Below are 26294 nucleotides of genomic sequence, written 5' to 3' on the forward strand. Positions count from 1 at the left end.
TGGATTTTACCATAAGATTTCAGACAACTTTAAGGTTGCCTTACAAAAGTGACTTACGAAATGGTTTCAACAGCTTTTCAAATTTTGACATGAAAGTTTTTTTTTACTATTTTACGTAAGTAAAATAAAGTTAATTATTTCAAATTAACACGTACATTGTTGAGACTCTTTTGTTAATTTTCTTTGAATAGAAAGGAAAATGTGGCTGTATGTTGACACAATGGAGGCGCGAACTAATTGCGTTTCCGCCATTTTGTTTTGTTGACAAACAGAAAGGCGGGAATTCGTTACATGACTTACGACAAAGAGATTGGATTATAATCGGTGTAATTATATTGCTTAACTGCCGTGCACTTTTATAACGATATATTATATTTATACTATATAAAATTAAGTTAACGCAAATTACTATATTTAAACACGATTCGGTCAACAAATACCGTATAACAAAATAAGAAAAATCCTTTTCATTCAATTGTCTTTTCAAATCTTTTGTATACCGAATCTGTGATTATATTATATTTTGTTCACATTAATTTTCATGTCCTGGTAATCAGGAAGAATATAACGACACTAAAAAGGATTATGTTAATCAAGCTATGTGTAAATGTTGGTAATTTACGAGCCAATCAAATTGTTTGGATAATTCAATGCATATTGTATTGAGTAGTCATAATAAGGTTAGTGGCATAGGACCTATTTAGTAGACGTTCTATAAAAGCGTGTAATCACTTTCGACATATTTTTTGTTGACAAACAAGAACGGTTAAGTTGCGTTCTCTCGTTACTTAATCTCGCATCAGTAAAAGTATTAATTATTTGTGAATTTAAAATTAGGCCAAAAAAATATTACGACATTTTTGTTTTGACTAAAAAAGTCTCCGTTACATTTACCTACTTGTGTTGTTGCCGTCTAAAGTTTGAATGTTCTTATTCTTTAAACACTAAATCTTTTTTTTTTGGTATCGGGGGGGGGGGAAATCTTCGTAAGATACCCTGCCTTTTGAGGGAAAGATAGGGTTATGTGAGATTCTTACTCACTAAAACCCCCTCGGTGGCCAACCCTCTGCACTGGGCTTCTGCACGACTCCAGGAACATACTTCCTCGTGCCTTTGCAGGACTCGGCAACATCGGACCAAGCAATGTTGCCGTCTTCTCAGGATTGCTTTCATTGGCGATCAGGGCCCCCATCCTAACCTAGACACTAAATCTAGATATCTGAATTTATATTTAGAGAAAATGATAATAGAACAAATAAACCTAGTCAAAAAAAGTTTAGGTAATAAATCAATTATTTTCTGAAACATAGCTCTTTTTACGAGAATATTCTGGAACTAAATCATTTTAAATACTAAATACATTTTCCGCTATTTAATAAATCAAAATGGACAATTGACTAATCAATTTGTTGTTGCGACACCATTTTGTGTCAAGGGTAGCTTTTACATTTTTTTTGGATGACAATAAAATCTAAAAGCAGTCCATTTCACGCTAGTTTAACTTAAAAAAACTTATTTTATATTATGTTAATTATAATGTAAATTAGCGAAGCAATACACCTCGTATTACTAGAGTTTATATATTTTCTAATACTGCATTACTATAGTATTTATTTTCATGCACAAACTAGCTGTCGCCCGCGACTTCGTCCGCGCGGAATTAAAAAAAAACTTACTAGTAGTCTATGTTTTCTTTGAGACTACATATGTTCTACATCTATGCAACATTTCAGCGAGATTCATGGAGCCATTCTGTGGATACCTTCAAACAAACATCCATCCATTTAAACATTGACTTTATAATATTAGTAAGATTAAATTGAATAAAACTTATGCGCGTATATACGTATGCGCTTTGTTATTTCGTAGGTACAAATCTAGGTATCGAGGAAGAGGCTTTAGTAATTACCGTTTAATGATCGTATGATTGCATATTAGAGTTTATTATGATTTATTCTGAAGATTACGTGGCGTGCAATAGTTTGCGACACAGAGGCCAACGCTGTCGGGTAATAGCTATACTAAACTGCATCATGTTAAATAGTTAAACGTATTACGATTGAAGATAACGTAATACTTGAAAATTAATTTTAAACGGTTGTTAAAGGTTACAACATATTGTTACTTCTTGAAAGTAAAAGTTATTAAAAAGATAAATAATAAAAAAGTAATTAATTTGAATAGTAATTGTTGAGACGTTTTTATTCAATTTATGTAAGTTCCGTGCTGTATTATACTTTATGCTTTGAAATCTGTACAATCCATTTAACAATTACCACGTCATTCTAAAAACCTACTGTCCTACTCAATCAAAATAATCGTATCTTGTTTTATTTCAAGATATCTTTTTTATATCATAAGGTGGCAAACGTGCGATCGGTCACCAGAAATCGCTGAAATAACGATGCGACTGTTGCTCATAAACATACGCAATTGCAGATGCGTTGCCTGCCTTTAATCGACGGAGGAAGGGATACACAGAAAGATATTTTTTTCCTTTCCATGCCTCATCCGTTTTGTCCGTCGATTCATTGTCCATATCTCTGTTTGAAACAAGATCCGCGTACATTTGAATGATTTCATGCACATTACGGCATTATCATATATGTTGCCGTCAGACGAGACTTTCACTTGACGACTCAAGGTCATTGTGGAAAGTAAAGATAATTGGAGATATCTCACTATACATGATGTCTGAATAGTTTTCATTTGACTTCAGAATATCATCGGTTTTGTATACAAACGTATTTTTGAATAATTAAAAAATAAAAAGTAAATACGCAGTAAAAAATTAAAACAACTCTAAGTACACATTTCTTATTAAATAGCTTAAAGTTTTATATGTGTACTAGCAGTTACCCGCGACTCCATCCATTTGAAATTTAAAAAAAAAACTTGTTTAGTAGCCTATGTGTTCCTCCAGACTATGTTTTATATATATGCCAAATTTCAGCGACATCCGTTCAGCCGTTCTGGAGATACCTTCAAACAAACATCCCTCCATATGGATGGAAGGATGTTTGTTATTGGTATGGACCAATATTCGCATTTATAATACTAGTAAGATATATTGATAACTAGGCTAACTTAAATAGTAATAGAACTTCTTAAGAAACCTTATATCATAATTAAAATATCTAGTATAAAGCAAAACCAAAACAAAATTGCAACGCATCGGTGAGCACCGTTAATGCAACCACGTGAGATGGGGTAAAATAAGTTACTAATTGCTTTTAGCTTTCGTTACTTGTTTTTCAATTTAAACTTTTAATTTGATTAATTGAGGCAATAGATAATTTTAAGTGCTATATTATAGTTTTTACCTATGTAATATTTAGTCTGATTATGTCTATTACGAGCTAGAATTTTATGAAAGCATCTGAAGTAAAGTTGTTTATGTTTTAATACAATTTTAAACATCCTGTATATAGTATAGCACTCTGCAATTGCTTATTATTTTTAAAGAGACCATCAGGGCCCTAAACGTTTTTAACGATCGAGAAATATTTTGTAACCAAGGTCAAAACAGTTATTATCTATATACAGGATGTTAAATGTAATAAAATTGTTACCACACCAAATCCTGGTTTTAATATAAAAACATCTCGGTTACGATTCGGTGGTAGAATCTATGATGCATTATCTATAACGTTTAGTTTAATTTCTTTTAATAATTGAGAAACTTAGGTGCTTGCCTTAAAAAATCTTACTTCTTACTAATATTATAAATGCGAATATTTAGATGGATGGATGGATGGATGTTTGTTTGAACTCTAGAATAACTGCATAGATGTTGCTGAAATTTTGCATAACCTGTAAGAACACACAGGCTACTAATTAAGTCTTTTTTAATTTCGCGCGGACATAGTCGCGGGCAACAGATAGTGTTTTATACATATTGTATGTATCTCAAAATATAACAAAAATATGTAACAATATTTTTATTATAGTTTATTTATTATTTATATTCATACTGTATAAACTGTAATCTATTGATAATTACAGTCAAACCGCGACAATGGCCATCGCTGCAACTTCTGGCCGACACGCATTTAGATTGATGGCCGGGTAGTCGGGTCATCAGCCGCGTCTTGCAAACTACTAACAGTTATAATTACGGATTGCTAAACATTTCTGTAAAGCCCGTCGCTGTCTTAGATATGTCCAATCACCATTTCACACGAGGACAAAACAGACAGTATTATTATTGTTTAAATGCATACAGTCCCCCAGAGTACTATTTTGTCAGTATGTGAATAGCAGTACCGCGCTGTCTTTCTTATTGTGCTGCCTTCGTGTGAAACAGGCATATGACATAAACAAAGCCAAGGTGAAGTTTTCATGTCATGATAATGGGAAGTAATTGACAGAGATATATGATCGTTCGAACTGGATCTTTAGAAGGTTGACGTCTCCAGAATAGATGACAGTTGTTGAATACTATGAGAATCAGTTCATTATTTTAAAGTATGTCAAGGAATTTACTGGAAAGCTTTTTTAGATAATAAATAGCCATACCAAATATCTTTTTTGACGAATTATTGGATGGAAAAAGATATACTACCATCTAGTTACTATAATCTTGCCACTTTACTAATATTATAAATATGAAAGTTTAGATGAATGTGTAGATTTGTTAGAAGGTTACTCTAGAACAGCTTAACAGATCTCAATGAAATTTGTCAAATATGTAAAACATAGTCTGGCAGAACACATACGCTACTTACTAAGTTTTTTTTTTTTAATTCCGCACGGACGGAGTAGTAAAAGTTAGTTTTCAATAATTCTGAGTAAAATATTATGCCGATCGTGTGCTTTGTCATCACGATGTTTTGCAGTTATTGATTAATTATATAAAAGAGGTTAATATACATTTTATTAATACATCGAACTTTATGTAGATAATATAAGTTTATTGATATTAATAAGGAAGGCGTTAGGCTCGAGAGGTTATTGATATATGAAATAATGCAGTTAGCCAATGCGCCGCTACCATCTTGTTTTGAAACATCATCCATTCTCTTATTGAGAAACGATATTGGTGATAATTAGAGCTACGTGTGGAGGCGTCACGACGGTAAGTATTCGCTAGTACGTCGCATATCTTCCGTGTAATGTAATATTAAGATATTATCTGTGTCAAGCAGATATCGTAATCCAAGTGACAGTCACGGTACTATAGAAATGTCTTGTCATCGATATTTTTAGTTGCTTTCCCATAGTGACGTGACATCCCTTTCAAATATCGCAGGAAAAGTTGCGTTCCGCCCCGATGTAAAGGTCTTTAACTCTTTCAGACGTATTTCTTTATAGCTTTTTTTCCATTCCATGAGGTGGCAAACGAGCGAGCAGCCTCCTGAAATCGCTGTAGCGAAGTGACCGTTGCCCATAGACATACGCAATTGCATATGCGTTGCCTACCTTTAAAAAGCTTTATGCACAAATGGAACGGTTAGATATTATCTGTTAAAGAAATGACAAGAAATTGCAAAAGATTCATAACAAGATAAGTACAAATATAATTAAGGTACAGGGAAAGTGTACAAATGTCAGTTCGCTGTTATATTACTGCTTGTAAAGAAGATAATAATTGCAACATATAGTTTAGATTTCACATACAAAGACACAATTTCGAGATATACAGTCGACAGTAAGCAACACTTCATGTCTTGTGTACGGAAGTGAGCGTAATTATAAATGTAGCTATCGCTCGCGACTCCGATCGCGTGGGATAAAAAATAGTAGCCTATGTGTCCTTCCAATTGGGAACCAATCAACATTCTGACAATTGTTGGTGATTGTTCCTTGTAAAATCGTTTTGTCCGTGTTTCTCTGTTAGTAATACTTTTCCCTTTCATTGTGTCATTGCGGAATTTGAACAGCTCGTGTGAAAGAAACCACGATAAGTAAAATTACATTTTACCGATACCATCACCATTGTGAACCTCTCGCGGCAATAACAGCTTGTTTCTTGATGCTGTTAGGTTTTTCGCTTGTGAACTTTGTTTTTACGTGTTGCGTAGTATTAATATTTAAAGCAGCTGTATACGGACAGTTAAATCAGTCGGCCTGCTGGAATGTCTCTGCTTAAAAGTTGCCAGCGACACACGTGACGAATGCTCTAAGCAGCCTTTACTTGTAGCTGGTATGAACATACTATTATTAAGTAATAAATTTTTTTTTCTATAAAAATATTACTAGATTTTTGTAAATTTACTAATATTTCTTGTATCATTCCAACTAAGCTAAAGGCTTGTGCTAGGATATGGTTTACAATAAAAGTCGAATGGCGGAATTCGAACCCCCGACCTCGTGATCGGGAATCCGCACCTTTAACCATTAAGCTATTGGCTTTAAAAAGATAATGTAAATGTGATTTAAATTGTAAAGCATTTATCTTTTTGTTGCCTTTAGTAACGTTTTAGTAAAAAGAGTTCAATGTAATACATTTGTATTCAATCAATCACTTAGAAAGCCTTTTCGCTAGTGTTTAAATGAAAGCTGTTTTCTTTAGACTAACATAAATGTAACCTAAGCAGTATTCTCAAAGTACTAACCATAAATAGACGAAATGTTTGTTTATGAAAATTTCCATGTCGATTAATTATTTTATAATATAGTACAGTGTTTACTAAAATAAAAGAGGATAAGTAATAAGGGAACGTACCCTGCTACGTGACCCGTTTAGGGGGGCGGGAGTCCTTAAAATACTACAGTCAGTCACATGAGCGGGGGGATGGCTCAGGTTTTTGTCACGTAGTCGTTAGTTGTTATTTTTCATAATACATAATTCACTATTAATTTAAGGATCGAAAAAAGTAAAAAAAATAGGTCACTTAGTATGGGTATGTTCCCTAAGATATGGAATCATCATCAGCTCACTACAAGTCCCCAGTGAGAGGCTCATGGCCTATCTAAGGAGTAAATAGGTTATAATCAACACTGGTCCAGCGCGGGTTGGTTATCTCCACACATATGTTTGAATTTTTTTGCAGATATGTGCAGGTTGCATCACAATGTTTTCTTATACCGTAAGCAAGTCGGATAAATGTACATATGTAAATCGAAAATCAAAAAAAGACATTGGTACATGGCGGGATTAGAACTCAGGACCTGCAGATTACAAGTCAAATTTAACTATAGAGCCACTGACATTCTATAAAGTAAATGAAACTATGAAATAAATTTGGAAGAACTTTAATCGTCGTTATGATTCCATCGAAACAAACACATTTTCTACATATATAGATGATAAATACTGGTGAGTTATTCAAAACAACCATTTACTAAATCTAACATATATTGATAATCTTATCATTACCACAAAAACATTCTCTAAATGATGGGAAATGCGAAAAAGTTTCTAAATGTTCTTACACGATTTAATTCCTTTTTTAAATTTATTGATTTGAAATTATATGAATTTCTTAACATCTACATGTTTACGTAAACACAAGTTTTTTTTTTTGTTTAATTTGTTCCCTTTTCAGTCGAGTTTAAAATAAATGAAATAAAGTCAATGGTTTTAGCTAACCTTTCGTGAGTTACCACTGCTAAAAACACGCAATACATATAATCATCTCTTTTATTTGCTTTGAGATAAACTGAGACACTGATATTTTTGTGCAGATGTTTTAACAGTGGAAAGACGCTATTAATCGAAAAAAAAACGACTACAAATTCTAGTTCTAGGTTTTTTATTAATTCTTATAAGTTATATAACGTCTTGACGTAATGTTTTTAAAATATCATGGCGTTTACAATATGCAGTTTTTCTTCGCATTTCCCACCGTAACTACTGACTTATTTAAATATATTCAAAATTCCTTATATTCACATTGACTGGGCCTAAATACAAATTTCAACTACTCAATGTATGTACAGTTTAGACCAATTCTATATCTAAAGACAATATAACAGAAGATTTGTAGACTATTATATATTTTCTTTTTTTTATTTAGTAAGTTAAATCCTATTTTTTAGCAAAACATACTGACATAGCTGTTAAATATCTATTTAATTAAGTTCCGGCTAAAATAAATATATTGAATTTTCTTCATTCAGTCGAAATCGAAGTCATCATCATCAGCTCACTATACGTCCTCACCGAGGGTCTCGGAGCCTACCCTAATTTAAGGGTGATAAAGCCATAGTCAACCACGCACTTGGCCAGCGTCGCTGCTGGCGAAGTGCGAAATCGAAGTATGTTAAATAAATTAATAAAAATAACAAAGACTAGATGAATTATCACAAACAAAATATAGCCACCGAAATTAATTTTAAGTTAGTGATTAAGTAGAATTAAGTTACATTAAAGATCAAATTGTACTATTATCAGATTAAGATGTATCAAAATGGTTTAACTTTTGAGTTTTCAGTAACAGCTAAGTGGGAACACTCAAAAATAAGTGTTTTTTAACCTAACAAATATAGACACTTACAAAAACTAGACAATCACATTTCTAAACATTTATTTCTCTAAAAACTATATTATCTATGATTTATCATACAGATTAAATATGAGAAACTAGAGAAACAATTTGTTCTACATTTATTGTTAAACATCAATGACACATAACCTCAAAACTTTGGATAGCGAAAACATAATCGCTTTTTGTTTAAGTATTTGTCAACGAAATACGTTAGTTTACAATGTAGCCAATGATTTTACAAACTGTCGAAGTCCATAAGCCGTAATCAACTGTAAAAAATTGTTGTTATTTTTTACATTATGCTTGTAATAGTATTTTTATTACTTCAGGAAGCGAAAGAGCAATATTTATTCTATACTTAGTTATTTACGTATTATATAGAAATCCAAAAACTTTAACATAATTATTTATGTAATTTTATTTAATTTATTCAAAGATCTTTTAAAACGAAGTTTGCATGAAACTAAACACAAATCCTACGTCGATTCAATGTGTATCATTTCTAATTTATATTATACATATAAATGATATGAAAATCCAAATACGTATACCCTTGTACAACAAATCAGTCATGAAGATTAACTTTGATATTATATTTTCGAAATAATTTATTAATTTAGTAATGTTTACAAAATTAAACTGAAAATAATGTTTAAATACGAATCCGAAGATTCTTAAGTTCTTTTCATATTTGTTTGTAGTTTTTAAATTGAATTTATTCTTATGTATAAATCAATATTCGTTTATTTATGTATTCAATTTATTAAAGAAAGTCGATATGCTTTTCTCTCTCAATGCCACTAGAATTATAATATTGTTTTATATACGAATATCCATTTTACCGTTCAACATTCGATGTGATTTGGAAAACATCTCTTTTAACACATAAATAGTGTTTTTAATTTAAATTCAGTCTCGATTTGGCACTCGCGTATTTGAATACTGTTAGGGGTTCATATTAAATTATGACAAAGGCTACGCTTTTAAGCCAGGAAACTAAACATTTTATTTTAATTATCTTTCGAATATTCATAGGAGACGAACATAACATGGGCATACATGTTGCGTAACACATTTTACGATACAAACATGTTGGCTAACAAATCTATTAAGCGTTGAATTTTTTACATTTCAATAATTATAATTTCAAAATGACCATATAAACTTATATGAAAATGGCTAAACAGTCACTTATATTTGTCCGGTGGCGGCACCGACTAGTTCGAGCCCATCGGGGCCATTCATCAGGGTGATTGGGACTGGTATTATTTCTCGGACGCGGCCCGACGGTCACTTGTGAGCGATGGGCCGTTTTTTATATATATTTACTAGCTGTCACCCGCGACATCGTCCGCGTGGAATTAAAAGAAAACTATTGGTAGCAGCGTAATTTTTATAGCCTAAAGCCTTCCTCTATAAATGGACTATCCAACAAAAAACAGAATTTTTTAAATCGAACCAGTAGTTCCTGAGATTAACGCGTTTAAACAAACTCTACCGCTTTATAATATTTGTATAGGTTATAATGTCTCACGAAAGTTTGAATAATTTAATTACCTTATTCTTTTAAACTGAAGATTTGAATGTACTAGATCAAAACTAGATATTATATTTAGGTCGCTACAAACACTGGAAGTTTCAAAATGTATTAGTTGCACAATACAAATGTATAATCTTTGCATCTCAGTAACTGGAGCAAAACAGACATTCACGAATGGTCAAACATAATTGTTGAGAAGAAACGCAAGATATACTCGTACTTAGAAAATACATCAAACGCCATTTGCAATCGTTACATCTTTATTGTTATATTTCAAAAGTTTAATCAAATTTTATATAGTTTTTTAAATTTTAATTTAAGCTTGTAATTTTATTTAACGCAACGATTTCTTGATTCATATAAATCAATTTAGTTTGTATTGACACAATTTTTAACTGTTTTTATTACATTTAAAAATGTTTCTGCATTTTTTTTAATGAACTTTGGCATTTTTTTATGTTCGACATTTAATTCAGATGCAAAAGAGAATTAATATTATTATATTCAATGTTCTAACTATAGAAAGGGTCCCAAATCGTGTATCTAAGTGATTAAGAACGAAGTCTACAGATGTACCGGTAAATTCTGTCTTTTTACAAACTAAAACACATTCTTGTTATGCTGGACGACATAACTTTCCGGTAGACGTAATGTTAAAGCGCTTTACCACGGTACGTGATTCTACGAACAGATTAAACGATTCATATTGAACATAGTATCATCTGTGATATAGGAGACAAATCTGTAGGAAGAGCTGTAGAACGGTACAGCACTGCCATTGTGAGAACGTATAGGCAATATCAGTAACACAGTACTGTCACACTGTTCTATCCACTTGAAACTACCATTAGTCGAAATTGTCGGGAGTCGGTTTTGAGTCATTGAATTAATATATAGTGTGACGCTATCGCAGAATCAAGTGCCGTGTAAACCTGACTTTAGTTGGACCAAGAGATAGGTTATATTATTTGTGTGCGGGTCCGGTGCCGGGTCCGGAGGCACAGGCGGTACGGGCTCAGGTGTGCGGTCACGCGCGGCCCAGCATGGCAGCCACGTCGCCAGCTGATTGCGAGTGCAGGAGTGCTGCGCGGGCCGGTCGCGGCGGAGCTAGCCGTGGCAGCGCTAGTACGCCTGTTGTTGACGTACCCAGCGCGCACCCAGTCACGAATTCATGACGAGTCGCCTCAGTAGGCGTGATGCGTCGCTTTGGATCCCATCTGTAAAGATAATATCAATATTGTAATTTCTATTTTGTTGAAGAGAATGAACGCGACGACTGATAAGTGTAGCGACTGGGAAGATAAAATTAGTACGATTAAAATAGCATTATGTTTCTAATTTATTTATCTGTCTATCTCTAGTACAGGTTCAGAACGGGTCTTTTGGAATTTGAAATGTTGTAATCCCGGCCCAAACCAAGTCGCATATTTGCGTTCTAACGTAATGACTAGATTCGGATTAATAAAAATTATTAGTGCAATACGAAAGTTGTTCTATTTTAACCTAACCTAAGCCGATTTGTGAAACAACAAATTCAACTAAATCGAAATAACTTGCAAATGATATGAAGATGTATAAACAATAGAGGCGTCTAATAAAACTTACATAACGTGGTGTAATTAGAACACCGATACATCTAAGATGTTACTGCTTCTATAAGTTTGATAAATATATATTACGTGTATACTCTGTGTCACAATTGTTAGCCATTTTATATATTCTGTAATTCCTTAACCTAAAACGTTATTTAGTCTATGCTATAAGTCAATAACACTTTTGTTTATTTAATATAACAACATTAATCATTTGTATTACGATCCAAAAGATTATTTAAATATTTGATTCTCAAATATAAAATAGAAGTATTCAACTTATCATCTTATTATCTGGCTGTATTTCGTTATCGTAAATTAAAAGTATTGTAATTGCTCGTCTGAATGACGGCCATGTTTTTTCTGACATTCGGGTAATGGAAAAGACAATGTAACAGCGGTGTTTTTGAAAAAGTTGTTCTTTACAATTCCAAAAGAAATATATGAGTTAAAGACTATGTTTTATTTGAAAAAGTATTCTCCGGCTGTGACTCCCACACAATGCAACATTTTTATCAAACTAAAGATATTTTCATAACCCAAATATTAAAAGATTCACCGTGGGTTTCCAAAACCAAAATATCCGTTTAAAATGTATCGTCATCGTAATTTGACAGAACAGAAATAACAATATATTTAAAACGAATATTTGAACTGACGGAGGCAATAAAAACCCATATGAAAACGTCGAAATAATATTTAATTAACTTAGTAAACGCGCAAATAATCAAAGATATAAACAGTAAAGAATAGAAGGAATTTGTAGCATTGTAATTACAATTATTTAACACAGTTTAACAATATCAATAACAACTGCTAAGATTTTTATCAATCAATCAAAATCGATATATTTGTTAGAAGGTTACACTTCTAACACTGGTCTGTAACTGGCAGTTACGATTTGCAACAATTATATTGTTGTCTCTCTTTTTTCAAGCAGAATGTAAGAGATACCAATACTTAACACAAGTTTCACTGCAGTGGAAACCCAGTTATATTTACAAGGTATAAGAATTGCCGACAAATACAACATAATCTCATATATTACTTAACCTATATACTTTTTGCAATCTGTCACATAAGCCACGTTATATATTGAATCCGTAAATAGATGTAATGTTAAACCGGCCAGTTACAGACCTCGGAAGTTACAGAGTGGACATTTCTGATGCATGTTAAAGGTACCATACTGCAAGTGGAATCGGTCGAGTTAGCCTAATGTGTCTTGATTATGTAATAAGGAAGTCGTTAATTGGTACGCTAAGGGCTTCCTTAAGTTAGTCCACGAATAGTTAATAATTCATGGAAAACAAAAGGCAACCGATTTAACTCTTTTAAGTATCACTAGCTATAGCTTGCGAGGCCGCTCGTGCGAATTAAAAAAAAACTGAATTAGTAACCTATGTGCTCTTCCAGACCACGTCTACATCTATGCCACATTTCAGCGATATACATTCATCCATCTATTTTTCGCATTTATAATATTACCAAGATATAATAAGACACAATTATGTTTTGTGATAATTGAAGATTGATATATGATGATTGGTATTAATACGTTCTGTGTTTCACGATTATCATGTCCTTGTCAATTGTCAAGACTTGTACGGCCATTAAAGTTGTCGTTACTATATTACATAAGGCTAAGTAAACGTGCCGATTTTTTTAAATCGTATTGTAACATCTTAAGAACAATAGTAATATATAACATAAAACAACGCAATATTATTGCATTTTCCATTTGCATATGCAATTTGACCTATAGACATGTAATGGGCACTTCATGATTCATATACAAACTGAATCTGTTACACAACGTAATGCATTTGCCAGGTCTAAACACTTTCTATTTCTACAGCCGCTGACCAATGCCTAGCAACATGTGGATCAAGGTGACCCTATCTCTTTAAGCTACAATCCAATTTATTTACTTAAGACCTATGAGCTTTTAATGTTACTTGAAAAGCGTCTTATATATAATATATTTTAGAATAATTTATTACTAGCTGTGGTCCGTGACTCCGGCCGCGCGGAATAAAATAAACTTAATCAGTCTTCCAGCCTATGGCGTTCTGAAGATACCTTTAAGAAAACATCCATCCATCCATCTAAACATTTGCATTTATTATATTAGTAAGATAAGAAGTAAGATTTTTGATCGTACCAAGTTCCTGAATTATATTACGATAGAAAACAGAATTTTATTAATTCATTTGCTTTTTAATATTTTATAGTTGGGCATAGTTTTTAATTAAGTTTTTGTCGTTCTGCTTAGTTATGTAATCTGCATATTAAACTGACAAAATATATTATGTAATTCTTAAACATATAACTTCGATTCTTTCTAATTAACAAAACATAACTCACGCCTATAACCCAGATGGGTATGCAGAGACCACGGACCTCCATTTGCCGCAGTCTTTACACACCTCTCTTGCTAATGTACGTCGGTTTTTCATCTACTTTCTTAATTTTAATACACCCTTATACAAGTATTTAATCTAGAAAATGTTACCGCACGACAACATTCCTCCGACAACTTTCCAATTCTTCCTAGTTCCTTTGAGTGCGGTTTTTACTTACATGTGGCTTATGCAACTTTACTTATTATACAGCAATCTGATTCGAACAGGAAGGAAAAAAGTTAATACATGTTCTTGTTTTTTTTATGGTTACAGGAGTTTTATAGAAAGTATTTATTTAAAGGCTAGGTCTATAACATAGAGCGTCGGTGGCTCAGGTGTCAAGCACTTGACTTGCAATCTGCAGGTCCTGGGTTCAAATCCCGCCATGTACCAATGTGTATTTCGATCTCCGATTTACGTACATTTATCCGACGTTCTTACGGTGAATGAAAACATCGTGATGCAACCTGCACATATCTGAGAAAAAATTCAAAGATATGTGTGAAGTCAACCAACCCGCACTTGGCCAGCGTGGTTGACTATGGCCTAATCACCCTTAACTTAGGGTAGGCTCCGAGTCCCTCGGTGGGGACGTATAGTGAGCTGATGATGATGATGATCTATAACATAGTCATTAAATGATCAATAAGGGTAACCCTTAGCTTAAAATTACGTATAGAAAATATTCACTAAGGGATTGCTTAACCATTAAAAGTCTTGGAGTACGACAGTATTTTGTACACATTCTTTAAATAAAATATTTTTATTATTTTCTTGACCGAATTTCGTTACTAGTGATTTGATATTAAAATTGTTTGTTTCATTATTTCTCAGAACATTTTAGGTACGAAATAATTTGGATTAAACGTTTTGTAACTTTAAAGTACTTTAAGTAATGTAGTAAATACGCTTGAATTAGGACACGCGAGTTACTTGAGAGATTGGCCGAAAGCAATATACTGGAGATGGTAGCCAATAGGGCAAGATGTTCTCACGCTAGGACTGTTCGCTCTGAAAACGTCTAAAACAACATTCACTGATTATTTATATATATTGTTGATTGATATGTAAGGATTTAGTTATTAGTGTTAAAAGCAGAATAGAAAAAAAAAATCATTAGATTTTGACATGAAAAACATTCAAATTGAATTACAAAAAGTTGAATTTTGCAAAAAAAATATCATGTCTGTGTCTTTATAGACACGCATATAATATTTATTGTTATAATTTTTTTTAATTTTTAATTTTATAATTAAAAAAACAATAATTCAGTGAAGAAAAAGAACAGTTATTGCATTCTATAATTATTTTATTAAGTTTAAATATATCTATCATATGATAAATATCGTGCGACCGCAGCGATTTGGGATCGATTTTATATATTATTTAGTTTGGTTTAGTTTTAGTTTATAGTTTATAGTATTATTTTGGTAGATTAATTTTAATTTAATTAGTGACTTAATAATTAATATAGAGTTAAGTAATTCAATAATAAGTTTATGTATATATTTTTAAGTTATCATCATAAAATGTTTCCCCTGATAAATATATGTTTACAATAATCGATCACGTATTGAAACACTTTCTTATAATAACTTTCACTAATAACTTAAATAAAAGAAAAACAAATTTGAATTAAATTATATTAGCAATAATAACTTTCTAAAACAATTTTTAGAATAAGATCATTGACACCAACATTATTAAGATTTTTTTTAAAAAAGAAAAAGTAAAAATTGATCACTACAGATTATAAAAAATCTTACTAATATTATAAATGCGAATGTTTGTTTGAAAGTATCTCGACAACGGTTGAACGGATTTCGATTAACTTTGCCACACATGTAGAATATAGTCTAGAAGAACACATAGGCTACTAATTATTTTTAATTTCGCGCGGACGGAGTCGCGGGCTACCGCTATATATTATATTTCTTTAGCTTTATCTCATAATTGTTCATTTGTGTTGAAACTTAGCTATAAGTATGTTGTATAATCTAACGGATGCCCACATTCAAGAGAAAGCTGTTATCAATTGTCATAATTTGTTATGTAAATATTCATAAAACTGTCAAACATCAACTATACAAACAATGATATATAGAGTTAACATCAGTTGTAAAAAATGTTTTCCTTATAGCATAATTGTTGGAGTATCTAGTTATTGTAGTCGTAAGTACGATTCCCGTGCTAAAAACAAAAATTTCTAAGTTTAAAATTCTATTATTGTGACGGTTCGTATTAAAAATATTGTACTTTTTCATGAATATGAGGGAAAAATTAATGTTTATATATAAATGTGTCGACAATTTGCAATCCATCCTGACACATATTGCCACTAATCTCTATAAATGGATTGGCGATTACTTGGTAATGATAGATTTCGCTTCGTTCCAATTTAAACGCGACTCTTGATGTTACGTGACAGTTAATTCTATCTATATTATTAGTTCCAATCTAAACCACCGCTACCATCAGCGCCAAAATGGCGGAAATCAAATAGGCACAAAATACAACATCTTATAGCCAGTCCCTTGATAGTGTTCAATGTATATTGCTAATTAAGGGAGATGCCAAAAGCGCTGATATACAACGGACAGCTCTTTTAATTTCGTTGTCGTACAAAAAAGCAAGCGAAACGAGTGCTCCAGTTTTGTTGAGTCAATGCGTACCGGACCAATGAACTCCACAATGACCCGTGTCGATGACAGACAGAGACACGCACCTCATTATCTAATCCGTAAGCAGATCCGCTAGCGAGACACGCACTCTCGCCTATGACTTATATAAGTCTGCATAGATTAGTTAATCGTAGAAATAATTTAAAATTACTTGCCTTAAAACCGATTTTTTAAATTACAATTAAAATTACTATTCTTTTTCTCAAGTATTTCTACCAAACAACAATGGGATATTGACCATCCAAGTTGTAATAATAATAAGCAGCAAAACAATTAAATTTACTTTGATAAAGCTTTATTTTTGTTTTATAATAAAGTTACAATTTTATAAAACCTGAAAAGTATTTCCTTTGTTTTTCGTTTAATACCTACAATCATTGTCTGCAACGTCACTTAGACTTTGTCAACCAGCTGATAGGTTGCATCATTCGTGTAACCTTTCACTGCGGATGCCGGCGTGCGTGGCGTTTGTTCTCTATCTACGAAATTGTGGGAAAAATACGTCGAAAACGAACCGTGCCGGATTCCTACGTGATGGGAGCTTCCGAAACGGGAAAGTTGAAAGAATTGATCGATTATCTTGGAATTTATGGACAGTAATGTGATGTTACGTTAAAAGTGCGGCTATGACTCTGACATCTGACATCATTGACAAAGAGTTGTATTGTTTCTTAATTATTTTTCTAGGCTTAAAATATATTAAAAAAAAAAAATATACGCTTGACCTGATGTTGAAATAAACTCAATGAATATGTATTTGTTGTAAGCATATAATAATTTACATATTTATTAGTAATTTTCTTATAATACATAGTTTACATACGATTATGTAAATTAGGTGAAATATATTTTTAGTATGCTATTTTCTCCATCATTAATTTTATTTTATTTATATTTAAGATTATTTAAGATTGCAAAATACATAAATATAACATAAAAATATTTATATATTGTATCTAGAACTTTTCACTTCGACTTAACATATCTTTATATATATAATTCTTCTGTGAGTGTGTATGTCACTGAACTTCTCTCAATCGACTGGACCGATTTTGATGAAATTTTTTGTGTGTGTTCAAGGGGATCTGGAAATGGTTTAGATTCACAATTTTGTCCGCTGGACAATGTTTTTTTTATTAATTTTTAATTTATTAGTAGTTGTTGATTTTGGAATGTTTTACATTGGATCCGACAGATGGCGCTACCATCGCAGTGTCAAATTTTAAATAATATTCGAATTTTCAAATTAAAGACGTGTAGACAGGACAACGTCTGTTCTCGTGTCACAATGATAGTTAGATTTTTATAAAATTTTATATGCATAGTAGCTCTGGGAATCGGTTACTATTTATTTTTCATACCCCTAAGAGTCCACCCCTAACATTTTGTAATGTAAATTAAAATGTTTACCCTTCTATCATGAGACGCTATTTTTCTAGTAATTTTTAGTAATTTCTAGAAATAATTTATATGCAAAAAAAAACGTTTTCCGGGTCAGCTAGTCAATATGTTATATTAAATAATATCCCTACAATACGCCGTATAAATTATCTATGGGCAAGAGATTTCTCCCTTTCACATAGTTCAAGCCATTCAGAGGTCGATGTATAAAAATAGTAATTGCTCGTTAGAGATGGCAATAAATCGGTATTTCAACATTTTGCGCTTTCCCTCCAAATACATGTTAGCAATTAACTTTATAACAAAAGTAGTATATACAATGAATCTTAAATGATATTAAATAAAAACAAAATATACGAATGATTAACTAAAATATATTATTAAAAGGAGTCCCTTTAGGCAAGGTTCCGAAGATACTGGCAGTGTTCCCCCTTTGAATAGCTATACTAATTCTTTGTCCGAGATTAGCAATTATATAATCTAGCTCCCATCTTGTAAACAATTTAAAAAGTTCCTTTTCATGAAATTTTAATTTATATCATTGTTTTTAAGTGAGTAAAGTGTATTTGCAAAATTAGTAACATTTACAATTCATGTTATGTCAGACATATTGAGGCTCGGCTATAATATTAATAAAAACGAACTTTTACTTCATTAAATAATTCAAAAATCGTCCTCTTATCAACTTCCTGTGATTCTTGAGTAGGCTTATGTCACTGCATTAAAATACTGAATGCGATTATGCTGAATGAAAATTAATAAATTATTTAATAATATCCATTTGATAAGATTCATCGAGGTAATATAATGCCATATTTTTCTGTACATCATTTTTTGTTATTTAGTGCCCGGACCTTCCGTCGTTCGAGAATTACACAAAGCAAGGTGCGTTTTATCTTTTAATTGAAATACCACATTTGTATAAGTGTAAGTTATATCGTTTTCACATTAAAGGCTGCTATATACGGACTGCTTCAACCGCGACAGTAAACTTTTGTCCGTGTGTGACGATGGCTCCGGTTGCCGACTGCTTAAAACAGTCCGTGTATATTGGCTTTATGTACTCACTCTAAACAGCGATGTATGAAGTGCAGGAAAGCTGGGTCGTCGGTGCGTACCGCGGCGGAGAGTGCTCGCGAGCCCGGCCGCCGCTTGCGACCTTTCGAGTTGGTCACCGTCCGCGGACAGCCTTTCGAGTCTGTAAAAGTACACAGCTGTAGGAATGTAATTAATTTATTGGTAATTTCTTGGCTCTCCAGAAAAGTGAATTGACGGCTTTAACGTTTTGGAAATTAGTTTAAACTTAATTAGAGTTTAAGTTGTCTAAATATCTAAAAACAGCTTATTTTCCAATATAGCAGATTAATCGTTTGCATTTTAACATTATATAAAACTTAATTGAAAAGTTAACAGCTGTTGTAACGGTCAATGACCCCTTCGCAGTATTGAAACGTTTTTATTTAATTTAAAACAGACGGATTTCCTATTTGATACAAGTTAGCAACAAATGGGCGCGGTCTAGCGCTAGGCTACGCTCTAGGCTCGGATTTCGCAACGACGTTTACGCAATTGCAGTCTGCACAGTTCTAGTCCTATTCATTAGAATTGCAACTAAACTGGAAAGTTTAAACCTTATCTGTCAATGGAATTTGCGACGTGATTCATTCCTGTTAAATATTTAAGGGCAAAAACTACAAGTAACTCGTCTTAAAACCATAAGCCACAAAATTTAACACAAATTATGTAATTTATTCAGCCACGTAAACGGGCTGAGGACCGCCGAAAACAGTCCTTTGAATTTGTTCAACAATAAAGATCTATTCCAAACTATTCATGTAGAGTTATTTAAGAACATACTTCTTAAAGAGTATAGTACAGCAGTTCCTCTACTTTTACAATGGTACAAGGATTTTGATTCCCGTTTAAAATTAGAGTCAGTACTCATTCGCCTCCTTATTCTGCACAATGACTTACCAAAGAAGAGTCTCTTCCTGGTGGCGTGCAGCAGCAGGTCTGGTGGCGGCGGGCCAAGCACCTCCATGATACAGGCCAGCTGCTCTGCCTCGTTTTCTCCCGGGAACAACGGGTAACCCGTGTGCAGCTCCGCAAGGATACATCCTACAAAAACACAGAATACTGAACATTTATCTACAGTACTAACTGTTGCCCGCGACAATGTACCCGCGGCATTAAAAAAAAATAATTAGTAGCCTATGTGTTCTTATAGGCTGTGTAATACATCTATGCCAAGTTTCAGCAAGACCCATGTAGCCGTTCTGTAGATAACTTCTAACATCTTACATTCGTATTTGTAACAACATTCCAAAATTGCATTGAACTAATAACTTGAAATTGATAATTATGTACTTATACGTACAGCAGTAAAATGCATGATAAAGCGATCATCTTTGTGTTTTATTGTTCCCTTATTAAGGCTGCAATTATTTGGATAATCATCCATAATGATTCGTTGCGAATCCGATCTCATAAATTACAGGTCGCGCCTTTTACGAAGTTTATAGCAGTGATGTAGGACCGCCTTTCTCTCTGCTTTCTACAGCGAGTTGCTACAGGTTGCGTAAGCAACAGGTTGCTTACAAACATTCCATGACCATCTCATTTACACATTGAACGGTGCTCATCATAGGTTTATGGCGATTAAGCTGATTTAAAATGTAAAAAAGAAATCAATAGATGGCGCTATACGTAATCTTGTTATAATATATTTTTTAATCATTATGTTATGTCGTGAGCTCTTGCTTAACGGCTTGATAAATTTTGAAGAATTACATACTTTCCTGCAATGTTCTAATAATCATTAATCAAGTGTACAAGTTTGGCAGCTATAGCACCCTCTAGATGATCTAGAACTTCAGGCAGAACACTACGGTTGCTTAAATCTAAATCAACTGTCCGGTAAGTACTTTTGGTAGTTATCTTCGTTACTTACCCATACTCCACATATCAATGGGTGCACCATACTGTAGTCCGAGGATAACTTCAGGGCTGCGATAGAAGCGTGACTGGATGTAGGTGTAAACGCGCGCGTGAGTGTAGCAAGAACTTCCGAAGTCTATCACCTTTATTGATGAACTGCCGCGTGCTTTCAATAGTATATTTTCCTAAAATAAACAGATAATGATTTATCATAATTTATATAATCTGGTGACACAATGGAAAAGGAAGACAAGTAATTAATATAGCTAGGTAGAGTAAAACAAAAATTGTCATGAAAACTCTAGAGTTACTGTTAATTTTACCGGTTTTAGATCGCAATGTATGATGTTCTCTGCCTCCAATAGCCTGAGACAGCGCAGCAGAGAGCTTGCAAACCGCCGGATGAGGCTCAGACTGAAGCCCTGGTAGTTGTTCTTCTTTATGAGTTCGTACAGGTTTATACTGGAATTAAATATAGAACAATATAGCTAAAGAAATATACTTCGCGAAATGCTTTAACAAAAATACGTGAATACTGACAACTTCTCCTTTCATTTTCTTTTAATCTATTCGATCAGAGAAATATCATTTTACAGAATATTTGTTAAAATACTTCTCTTTCATTTTTACACTTTACTTTTTTTTAATGTTTCTTGGTAGAACTCTACTACATACAATTTTGTACATCGTAATAAAATACTAACCTCATAAGCTCAAAGCTGATGCAAAGATGATTCCTAAAGTAGAAATAGTCTAGCATATGTATGACGTTGTGCGATTGATCCTTGTCCTTGAGGCGCAGGTGGTCGAGCACGCGGACCTCCACGAGTGCCTGGTGGTGGAAGCGCTTCTTGTTCCTGATGATCTTGATGGCAACCTGGTGGCCAGTGCGGTGGTCCAGCGCGCGGATCACCTGCCCGAAGGATCCTTTGCCTATCACTTCCAGGATCTCGTATCGGTACGCTATGTGGTCGTGCATTTGCTGGAGAACATGGAAAAAGAAATTTAATAGAGACAGATGAGAGAGAGAGAGAGAGATACTTTCAAACAAACAACCATACATCTAAACATTTGCATTTATAATATTAGTAAGCTAAGATTAATTGTGTTACAGTGCAATGCTAATATTTAGACCCATTGTTTAAGGATATTATAACATGTTTTTGATAACTTACTTTATTATAACTGCCATTTTCATCGTCGAAACCACAATTGTTGGGTAAATTGGCGCGCGCCTGCACCTTGTTCGCCTCCAGACCGACGAACCAAACCTCTGGGTACTTCCTCACTTCATTCCTCTCCCATTCCGTTAGTCTCTCGCCGTATGCTTTTAGCACCTCTGCAATATAATAAAATAATAAATCAAACGCCAATTAAGGTCGTGATCACAGCTGAAATATGCGTTGTTTTAATCCTTGTTAGTAAAGATTGCAAGAAATAACATTAAGTGTAAATTTAGATTCCTAAATCAACAATCGTTAACTAATCAATTATAAGAATGGTTTCATGCCTGGCCATTTCGATTTCTTTTTTAAGTTGTTTGAAATACTGTGGATTTCTGAGATCAAATTTAAAACATACGATTATCTCTGTGTTATAACAGAGATGTTAGTCTCAGAAACTCACAATGAGGGTTTTACAGTTGTTGTTAAGATCTTGGTTACGATAGTCTAGAGAAAATCGGTTCTTATTTGGACATCGGCGTTAAAAAAATCACATTTAAAGGATACATTTAGAGGTAAATAAAGAAAAAAATTATCTCAACGATCGCATTTATTTATTGTCATATTTAAATATTTAATATTTTTAAGTTTCCAATGATTATCTTCTTTAACAAAATCGCTTAATTTATTCCGTAAATCCTGCGTTAAAGACGAATAAAAAAAGTTCAATCCATTCCTTTCAAAAACGGGGAAGTTATATGTCTTAAAACTGAAAGATTTTTTATTATTTTCTATACAATGTACAAAATCAGCGTGTAATACAAAATTGATACGTAAGTAAACATGATCGTGCTGAAAACACATTCTAATCGTTTTAAATATATCAGTTTTGATTGAATTTAAAAATAGATTTAACGCTTTTATTAATTTCACTTTGCTTTCGATCTTGTACATAATAATTCTATTATCAAATGTTGATTCAAGTACTATGTCGTTTTCTTCAATTTGTAGATTATCTTGATTATCTGTCGATTGAATTGAATCTTCATTTTGTCTTATTATTTTAGTTCTAACGTCATTTTCCTCTGAATTCGCACGTTTTTTACCTCGTATACATTGGTTCCTGTAATTTAATATGATGAATATTTTGAATTGCTTAATTTTAAATTTAACTACAATATTTCGTGTAATAAATTGTAATATATTGTCCGTGTATTTTTAATAATAATTTTGTAGTACATATTTGATTTCTCTCCCAAGTAAGGGCGTAAGGTCGTAAAAATTTATTAAAAAATTAGGGTTTAAAAAGCCTTGTGAGTTGAACCTATATGTGTGTGATAAGGTCCGGAAGACGATGAACTCATCGTCGTCATCGTGTAATAAACTTATTATTTTTTTTGCGATTTTACCATGCATATATACTGTCGATATACATGTATAAAAACATATATTTTACATACATTTTATTAAAGGTTAGAATGTGTTTTTGTATAAATGTTATGACACTGTTAGATTTTTTATCTACTCACTCGGGTTGTGAATCAATAAATAAACATATGTTATACAAATCCTCATCAAAAGCTGGATCAAACAGAATATCTTTTTCAATTATCTCGCAAATATCATAAAGTTCACAATCACTGGCACTTAATTGTTTATCCATTGCTTTTTAAGAAAAAAAAAATACTTTGATGTTGCTCTTTAGTTGAATAAAGCTATCAGTACTGCCTTGTCTGTATCACTTATCGATATTAAGTTCCGTATTCAAATGATCTGCTATATATCATGATAGAAAAGTATACCACGTAATTAAGACAGTAATTAGATGAATTAGATAAAAATTATTATTCATAATATAAATATAAATGTAGATAATGATTATTTAATTATAGTAATTAGTGTATTTGGTAATGATTTTTAAGAAAGTAACAAATAAAAATAATTATAGTAATAATATAAAATCAGTAAATATGTCATTAGTTAAATTAATAAAATAATATTTTGCTGCTTATTTATGATGAGGGGTGATTTTAAAGTAAACTATTGTGACATGAAATATTTTTGGGATGTCAAAAAGTTGTGATTGTCAACATATTTGACATTGTAGATTATAGAAAAGGCGTGTTAGAATGTTGTTTAATTATAGTTAATAATTATAGATGTTAAGGCCAATTAATTTTACCGCAGCGTATACACGACCTTCTGTGTAGCGTTATGCGGTATCTTAGTGCAGCAGAAATAGGTCTAGCGCGATGAACCCTTCGAGAAGACAAGGTCAAGGGTAATTCATCAGCTATTTTATAATGTGTCCAAATACAGGAAGTATATCTCTGTTGAACAGAAATTTATGAAATAAAATGGGTATATAATGATGAATTTTGTATATAAATATTGTATTAGAATAACTACAACAGATTTTGAAAAAATATAATCAAGCGCCTGCAATGATTTATTAGCAAATTTAACAACTGGTAGAAATCAAGGCGCAAACGAATGGATAAGATAAGTCGATAAAATCACAATTTCCTTGCATAGCAGAAACTCGAAATAGGAGCCCACATAGATGCTAAATATAATGTTAGAAATTGAATAACGTATCTATTCTTGGATTGTGCATGGAAGTGAACGCATATCGTTCATTCTTACACATCCATACTTTTTCATAATATTTATATTCGTACGATATTATAGCTATTTCTTTAATGCAAAATTATATTTATATCTTTGTATATTTGCAAAGTTACAAAGTGAAGAATGCACTACCAAGACAAACGCGTCTCTGCGTTTACAGCTTTAAAATTGTTTCATATCATTTTCTCACCTTCTTTCAAACATGCGACTGTTTACTTGACCTATTTACGGAGTATGAAAATTCCTTGAGAGAAAAATTGCGTTGCAAAAAAAAATAGTTTTATTTTTGTATGTTTAATTTCTTAGAATATACTGATGTAAATAAAATCCATAATAAAGTTTTGGTAAATGACGATTAATTGTAGAAATATTCAATAAAAAGATTATTTTTAATATTGTTTGAGTTAGTAATTGTCAAATTGAACAATTATATCAAACAATAGGGAATTTATTGCATGAACTGTATTTTCTGTTCTGTATTCGTAAAAACGTGAATTTGAAATTCACGACGGCACTGAAGCAATCGGAAATATTGAATGAATTTCTTAGTACATTTACTTGACGCGTGACTTGTCGAAATCTTACCTTGCGTAAAATTCAACATTCCCTAATTTCTTAAGTTTTTAGGGTTCCGTACCTCATAGGAAAAAAACGGAACCCTTATAGGATCAATTTGTTATAAGTCCGTCCGTCTGTCAAGACCTTTTTTCTCAAAAACGCGTGAAGGTATCAAGGTGGAATTTATTTTATACAAAAAATATCGTGTCAATCTTTTATTACTTTTGTACTGTTTTTACAACAGCGCCATCTATTGACAAATTTAATTTAAAAGTTGAATATCGTTTACGAAAACCCACGTCCCTAAATACAGTGAAAGAACCGCAATAGCAGTTCAAGTAAGCCACTTAAATAAAGGTTGGTTTGTGAGCTGAATATGAAAAGAGTAAAATACGAACATAACCTAACGAACCCTTCTTTACATTCGCCCCCACAGTTTATGCTAAATGTCAAACACTTGATATATAAATTGTAAATAAAAGGTTCTTAACAGGCAGACGGACGGACAACAAAGTGATCCTGCAGGCGTTCAGTTTTTTTTTCTTGCGAGGTACGAAACCCTAATAACCTTAAGGACATGTTACCTTATTAGACGTACTTTATCGGTAATTTTTGATTTGTTTTTTCGATATTTTTCGTATTTTATTTACTTCGGTGTGTATTGAATTATTATTATGGAAAGTATTTAAGTAAAATATATGCTAACTTGATAGTTGTTGCAAATTTTATAATTAGTACAATCAAATCTCCTTATTCGCGGTACCGTTACTCGCAATTTTACAATTGGCGGGCAAAAAAAATGTACCCAAATATCATATTGACGTCAAGATATAGTAGCGATTTTGTTATCCATTGCATTTTTCCTTTACCCACGAATGTGGAAATTTGATAGTGCTTTAGATATGAGTGGTGACGAAGAGCCCTGAATTCAATGTTTTGGGCAAAATTACAACT

At 32.5% G+C, this 26294-nt stretch overlaps 1 protein-coding gene across 2 annotated transcripts in view; it reads right to left on the reverse strand.

The window, feature by feature from the left end:
• Nucleotides 1-10419: 10419 nt before the first annotated feature.
• Nucleotides 10420-26294, reverse strand: part of Dyrk2 (Dual-specificity tyrosine phosphorylation-regulated kinase 2) — a 34023-nt gene continuing 18148 nt past the window's right edge. For both annotated transcript variants that reach the window (XM_013325614.1, XM_013325613.1), the window contains exons 3-9: nt 22164-22327; nt 21693-21970; nt 21312-21450; nt 21002-21173; nt 20026-20169; nt 19120-19249; nt 10420-11189 (exon numbers count right to left, since the gene is read on the reverse strand). In XM_013325614.1, the coding sequence (XP_013181068.1) occupies nt 11000-11189; nt 19120-19249; nt 20026-20169; nt 21002-21173; nt 21312-21450; nt 21693-21970; nt 22164-22327 (1217 nt within the window). In that variant the 3' untranslated portion in view covers nt 10420-10999. The remainder of the gene's footprint in view (nt 11190-19119; nt 19250-20025; nt 20170-21001; nt 21174-21311; nt 21451-21692; nt 21971-22163; nt 22328-26294) is intronic.

This window comes from Papilio xuthus, unplaced genomic scaffold, assembly GCF_000836235.2.
Source record: "Papilio xuthus unplaced genomic scaffold, Pxut_1.1 DF824655.1, whole genome shotgun sequence".
NCBI classification, from domain to species: domain Eukaryota; kingdom Metazoa; phylum Arthropoda; class Insecta; order Lepidoptera; family Papilionidae; genus Papilio; species Papilio xuthus.